General features: G+C 36.2%; 1 protein-coding gene across 1 annotated transcript; it reads left to right on the forward strand.

The window, feature by feature from the left end:
* The first annotated feature begins 1,588 nt into the window (after positions 1–1,588).
* On the forward strand, positions 1,589–3,107 carry LOC113329907 (putative disease resistance protein RGA3). The gene is made up of 2 exons (XM_026576746.1): positions 1,589–2,584; positions 2,833–3,107. Exons 1-2 carry the CDS (start codon positions 1,621–1,623, stop codon positions 2,910–2,912), a joined length of 1,044 nt encoding a protein of 347 aa, XP_026432531.1. The 5' UTR covers positions 1,589–1,620; the 3' UTR covers positions 2,913–3,107.
* Positions 3,108–7,439: the final 4,332 nt, after the last annotated feature.

Below are 7,439 nucleotides of genomic sequence, written 5' to 3' on the forward strand. Positions count from 1 at the left end.
TTGTCACGTTGGATTTGCACGGTGCTTACCGAACTCCAATTTGACGAATCCTACTAGTATCATCATTCTTCTTGAATGACCATATATTAATTGTGTCATATCTTGTTTTGAGAACATAACACAAGCAGCCTCCTAAAACCTGGATTTGCTGATAAAGAAAAGCCACAAATTTTTGGCCACTAGGCAGGGTAATGTAATAACACGGATTAGGAAGCAAGCGGAATACCTCATCTGCCAAATTGAAGGCCAAAATTCTCCTTTCGTTTGATCCCACTATTTGACCAGCGACACTATCTCTCTTCAATATCCCTTGGTGTAGCCAATAAATCTCTCCATCCACATTCATTCCCGGTGAATAAGAATTATTCGTTTGCAAGGAACAAGCAATCTCTCCTTTGTTTCTCCACCCAGTACCACCCCTAAGAGTGTATACCTGGACTTTTCCTGGTTCTTTATGTTCTTCTGATTCATAATAGATTCTAACCACCTTATACTCATTTGTCTTGTCGTTGTACCCAAATCCAAATACATTTCGACCATTCAAACAATTTCCAGTACAAATTGGTAACAAAATGTATTCTCTAGTAATCAAACCATTAGATGAACCAATTATCACAGATTTGAACTTCTGGTGTGGAGCATTACCACCAGATATCATAAACAACCAGTAGTGTACTCTGCTAATAAACTGATGATTGACCTTTGAAATTCTAAGTTGTTGTTCATTTTCATCATACTCTAGAATCTAGATAAAGAAGTTGGAATTTGGGGATTTTGTAACATATTGAGGGAAATGAAACTAACCTTAGAATCTGAAGAAGGAGAAGGGGAATTAGGTGTTTTTCTGTGACGGCATAAATATCAAATCCTTGGTCATGGTGGCGAACATCCATTGACGACAGAGAGCATGTAGTTGTTTTTCTGTGACGGCATAAATATCCGCAAGGTTTGTGGAACCATCAATGAGAAACAGCAATCCGTGTGCTTGGAGATGGAGCTCAAATAGAAAAACCCAAAACAAATATTCATCTTGTTTGATATCAAAGATAACAGGAATTAGGTGTTTGATGTTTGTGACGGCAAAAGCCGGGTGAAGAGATTTCTTTTCTCCTTCCATTGTTTTAGAGTTTTTAGAAAAGGAATCGATGGTTGGCCAATACCATCTTGGATAGAGGATAATTTCTCTTGAGAATAATGTTCTCTAGGAAACTACGGAGGACTTTCATTATGTTAGTAACAAATAATACATATGTTCTGTTAGTAACAAATATGAATTTGTAGTTTTCTGCATTCGTAAGGAATGAAAAAATGTATTCAAAGTTTTTACAATGAAAACAATGTTGATGAACTTTCATTACACTGCAAAGTCACTGGCGATGATACGAATTGGAACCTTAGTAAATTCCAGATGGGACGGGGTTAGTTTCATATGGTGGACATTTAATATGGGACGAGGTACCAGTTATGACCACAGCCTTAGTTGCCCACTTATCCTTCTTACTTCATAGCAGTACTTGACTTGTCTTTGGTCCTTACGATTAATTCATCAGTTTACTTGATTGTCTTAACTGTGAACACCTTCCGGCACTTGGACAACTACAATCTCTTGGATATCTTCATATGTATGAGATGAGTTCTATCTACCAAATAGGTAGCGAGTTCTACCGAAGTAATGAAGAATCATCAAGTAATGAGGACGCATCATTCCCTTCTTTGGTAGTGCTTCATTTAAGTGGTTTCCATAATTTGGAAGAGTGGTTAGGAGACCAGCGGTCGACATCAACATCTAGTTTCTCTCGGCTTGAAATATTGAAGATCGAGGGGTGCTTCAAGTTATTAATCACACCGACTAATTTTCCAGCTCTTAAAAACTTAGATTTTGAAATTGTGCTGGAAAAGGATAAAATTACGTCTCTACCTCTGAAATTATTCTGGGGCGTCAACCTTCTCCAGGCTTTAGTGGTCAAGAATTGTGATGATTTTGTAGGCTTTCTTCCGGATGATCATTGTAACAACTTCCTTTCCAGGATTGAGATTTCGAGATGCCGTTCTTTAACGAAATTGCCTGCAGACTTCAGAGGATTGAATTCACTGACGTACTTATCTATTGAATGGTGTAGTCGTCTTAAATCATTGCCAGATGGTATACAATACCTCCCGGCACTTGAGACGCTGATAATTGGTGGATATTCAAATGACTTGGAATATTTTCCATTCCCTGCAGCCACCGGATCAGATGGTGAACGGTACTTCGTTTCCCTTCGAGAACTAGAGATACACGGGTGGGTAGCTTTAGGGGATGTGTTGCCAGGCCAAATCCAACACGTCACTTCATTACAGCGTCTCAAAATAGACTGGTATGATGATCTTTTGAGTTTGCCCGAGTGGTTTGGCAAATTATCTTCTCTCCAGGCCTTGGACATAAAAAATTGCAAGAAGCTAAAGTGTCTTCCTTCTGAAGAACAGATGCAACGGCTAACCTCTCTACAAACAGTAACCATTAGTGGCTGTCCACTTTTGCAAGATCGATGTTGTTCGGTCAATGAAGAATGGGGTAAGCTTGCAGACTTCAACCTCACAAAAGGTATTTTTTTCGTCTCCATCTTCTTTTGAAAACATTATGGACAAATACTACAATCTTGTAGTACTTATTTTAGTCATGAAAACAATAGTCTTGATATCAGGGATTAGAGAATTTGTTAACTTAGAGAAGTAATTTTTCAACTATAAAAATTATATTTATTGGTAACATGAATAATTGCTAAATTAGCGAGATTGTTAGTTCACTAGGAATTAATTCATCGAGATTTAACTAGAATAATTTGCTTTCAGATTGGACAGATGGTTCCAAATATGAGAGAATGGGTGATATGACGTCGAGGAAGAGCAGAAAGGGAAAAGAGAAGGTATGAAAACATGCTCTTACGATTAAGTCGAGAATGCAAGCGGCATCATGGAATTATTGTGTAGGCAGCAGCAGGTGTTTGATCAAAGACATTTGGTTTGAATAATAACTTCAGTACTATTTGTAAAACGATTGTTTGAATTATTCTTTCTGTGTTGATTTGTTATACATATGTTATGGAGTCCAATTTTATACATGTTGGAAAACGATTAATAAAAAAATAATTTTTTAAAGTTTTAATAAAAAATTATAATTTATTGTTTTATTTTGTGAATGAAACTTTTTAGTCCCACATCGTGGAGTTTCCAATTTTTAGTAGTTTTAAGAAACTATATAAAGCTTTTAGTCCCACATCGGGAGTTTTTCTTCTTAAGTTGTATTTGTCAATTATATAAAGAAATTCACTACTTTTGTAAAATCTATGGGAAAGGGGTTGCTCTATATTTTAGAGGGACCCCTAAGGGAAAATATTTTATAGCGGTTTTTAAGCATTCGCGATTTTCCTTAACGGTTTTTTTCGGAGTTGCCAAGCTCAAGTTGAGCATCTACTACATATGCTAGTAGTAGGTGTATTAGGGTGTTTTATCCTGGAGATATCCGTCCTGTGAGGGCTATAGCATCACTCCTGAGTGTAGCCGGGCGCTAATGTCTTAAGGACAGCGTGTTGAACACGTGACTCACTCTATTTTCCAAAGTTTTGCCTTGTTGCTGTTGCGGAGATACGGGGAGCTTGTTCGTTTCGTCAAAGCAATCACTTCCATTATAAAGGAGCTAAGTATCAATAACTTTTGCTTATTTGATTTTTCTTTGTTTTTGATTATTGCACCCAACAATCTTAAGACATTAGTATTTGTAATAATCGAAAACGATTGATTGGTTTGTGAATCATGGATCTTAATTGTGGAGTGAAAAACAAAAACGAATTTCTGGTCAGCTGTAGAGTTTCAATTTTATCTTTTAATCTAGAAGGAATTTCAATGAACCCTTTTTACACAACGTAGTAGACATCCTTATAGTTACCCGCGTAAAATTTCAGAATTTTTGGAGTTGTAAAAGTATTTTTTTGATATTTTACAAAACAGAAAAACGTTTCTGAAAAATTCTGACGAGCAGAAAATTGTTGTTAACTAAATTAATTTTTGTGGGGTAACCATGAGTTTTTTGAAACGCTGATTCAAACGAAGTTTGTATATATAGATGTTATCTTCAAAACTCATATTTTACTTTCTGATTTGGAATTGTGATTTGTGAATAAAGGTGTCATCTCCGAGGGACATGGCTAATAGCCGCATGTGGTTGGAAACAAATCTTCCAAAGATGGCAAAGGTGAGAACATCGAACGCAACTCTAAGCATGGTCTTCATGATAAAGGTACATTTCGTAAACCTGAATCCGGAATTACTTTAGTTAAGGGTGAGTGTTATGTTTGTAAAATTTCTGGCCACGCGGCAGTAAATTGTAGACAACATAAAAACCTTAATAAGTAGAAAGTTAATGCTAATTTAGTTGAAACAAACTAGAACGAGTTTGGTGGCATGATGTCGGAAGTTATTTTAATAACCAATGTGAGAGACCAGTAGGTGGACTCTGGAGCCACCAAGAATGTTTGTTGAAACAGAGACCTGTTCACCTCCTATCATAGGATAGGGGATGTCGAGAAACTCTTATTGAGTAACTCATATGCAATAGAGGTTGCATAAAAGGAAAAGGTCGAGCAGAAGCTCATATTTGTAATATTCTCACATTGAATGAAGTTTTCATGTTCCGAGCATATGCGAAAATCTTGTATCTTGTTCTGTTGTAGATGGAAAAATATTTAAGATCTTAATTGAATCTGGAAAACTTGTTGTAACTAGGCAGTGATTTTTTAAGCAAGAGTTATAGGACTTTGGGTCTATATAAGCTTAACGGAAAAACTGATGATGTGAACGTAGTTGATTCTTGTGATATCTTTGTGTGATTGATTGTTTTACGTGGTAGACTTGGAACCGTAAACTTATAAGTCAATGCTTAACTGGCTAGCATAGGCTTCGTACCCAAATTTAGTTTGGATTTTGAACACAAAAGTGAAATCTGTGAAGAATCAAAATATGCTATAAAATCTTTTAGCACAAATGTTCAGAGTAATTCTAAGCCTTTAGAATTAATTCAGTTAGGCCTAGTTGACATGAGTTCAACCCAAAACCACTGTGGTAAAAGATGGTTATAACTTCCGTAGATGATTGTACGAGGTACTATCTTGTATACTTGCTTAGGATAAGGATGACGCCTTAGAAGCCTTAAGATGTATAAACTTGAAGTTGGAAACCAATTAGAAGCCTTGAACATAACAACCGTATCCTTAAGGAGATGATAATTTCCATGTTGATTAGTTCAGGATTACCTGCGGCCTTGTGGGGGGAGGCAGTCCTCTTAACTAGTATATCCTGAATAAAGTACCCTTTTAAGAATCAGATGAAACTCCATATGGTTTATGGAACGGTAGATGACCTTCTTATGAATGTGTCAAAGTGTGGGGGCGTTTGACTAAGATTGTAATTCCTCTTCCTAAAAGAACTAGATTGAAACCAAAAATGTTGATTGTGTTTTCGTATAGGGTATATTGAGTATACTTCTACAAATAGATTTTTGGTTGTGTGTTCTGATTTTTTCTGACATTGGTGTGAATATTATTACGGAATCTAGGGATGCTGAGTTCTTTGAACATGTTTATTCTAAACCTGTACCTCATTAGAGATGTGTTGTTGATCCCCTAGATTTATCTTCAAATAGTCAGAACTTATTTTAAAGGAAGATGAAGTTGATGTTGAGCCTAAGAGAAGTAAAATAATTAGACTTGAGACTTCTTATGAAACCGACTTCATAACATGCCTAGCTTAGTCCGAGCCACGACTTGTAAAGAAGCCTTGATATCTACTGAAACCCCATTCTGGTAAGAAGCTTCATTTAGTGAAATGGACTCAGTCCGTTGGAACCAGACTTGGGAGCTTGCTAGTTTACCTCCAGGTTGTAAGACCATGGGATGTAAATGAGTCTTTAAGAGGAAACGATAGGTAGATGAAACTGTGGAAAAATATTAAGCTAAGTTGGTAGCTAAAGGCTATAAACTAAAAGAAGGTGTAGATTTCCTTGATTCTAATTCAATTGTGACGGAAATTACTTCCGTTGAGATACTAATTGTTATTGCTGCCATAAAGAAGTAGAGATACATCAGATGGATGTTAAGACAGCTTTTTCTAAAACCGTGAATTAGGTAAAGAAATTTACATAGATCAACCTGAAGACTTTGTAGTGAAAGGTTGTGAATACAAAGTTTGTAATTTGAAAAATCTTTGTATGGTTTTCAAATAAGCACGTAAACAGTGACATGGAAAATTTAATCATGTGATAATGGATAGTGGATTTAAATTAATGAATCTGACAAGTATGTTACAAGTAACTTGTTAAGGATGTCTGTGTAATTGTATGCTTGTATGTTGATGATATGCTTGATACAAACATAGATGTGATCAATTCCACTAAAAACATGCACTGAATGAGAACATTGACTTGAAAGACTTGGGCCCTTTTGATGTAATCTTAGGGATGAGGATTAGAAGATAATCAAACATTTATAAGTCTTAGTCGTTCTCATTATGTTGAGTTGTGCTTAAGAGATACAATCAGTCTGATTGTAAACCTGCTTGTACTTCGTACGATTATTCTTGTAGTCTCAAGAAAAATAAGGGTAGTGGAGTATCTTAACTTGAATACTCAAAAGTTATAGGATGTCTGATGAATTTAATGAACTGTAAGAGTCCAGACATTGCCTATATGAGTAAGTTAAGTGGATATAATTGTAGTCCAGAGCAAGAGAATTCAGATGCACTGAGTAGAGTATTATGGTACCTAAAATACTCTTTTGATTTATGAAAGGTATCTTGTTGTCCTTGGGACTTTATGATGCAAACTGGATAGTTGACTCAGAGGAGTCTAAGTCTACGAGTGGATATGGTTTCACTCTAACATGTGGGTTTGTTGTTGGAAGATTTCCAAACAAACATATCGCTCAATTCATTATGGAATCTGAGAGTATTGCGTTAGATAAAGCATGAGAGGGGGCCGAGTGCCTAAGATGATTTTTAGAAGACATTCCTCTTTGGCATAGGCCTGTGCCAGCTATATCTATACATTGTGTTAGCCAAGCTATAATAGTTAAAGCTAAGAAATAACTAATCTCAATCGGCGTTATTTCCATTGATTGGATAAAGTCCAAGGAGAATATCGCGCAATCTTTGACGAAAGGTTTGTACAAAGAGATAGTTAAAAATGCATCGAGGGGGTTGGGGCTTAAGCTCATATATTAAACTTGCCATGAAGGATACTCAACCTTGCTGACTGGAGATCCCATGATCAAGGTTTCGAATGAGACAACTAATTTGTGGTGGGTAAAGGTAAACACTATCAGAGATTTTCATTCTCTGTCCCTTCCCTATGGTGTAGACGTGATAGTGTGACTGCATGTGGAGGATGACTTTTTAATAAGTCTTAATGA

Source organism: Papaver somniferum, unplaced genomic scaffold, assembly GCF_003573695.1.
Source record: "Papaver somniferum cultivar HN1 unplaced genomic scaffold, ASM357369v1 unplaced-scaffold_117, whole genome shotgun sequence".
Classification (NCBI taxonomy): Eukaryota; Viridiplantae; Streptophyta; class Magnoliopsida; order Ranunculales; family Papaveraceae; genus Papaver; species Papaver somniferum.

Excerpts from the sequence above, each read along its gene's own strand:
- LOC113329907 (XM_026576746.1), top strand. The coding sequence starts at position 1,621 with ATGTATGAGATGAGTTCTATCTACCAAATAGGTAGCGAGTTCTACCGA. Across the intron at positions 2,585-2,832 it reads AGACTTCAACCTCACAAAAG|ATTGGACAGATGGTTCCAAA; the intron begins GTATTTTTTTCG and ends ATTTGCTTTCAG.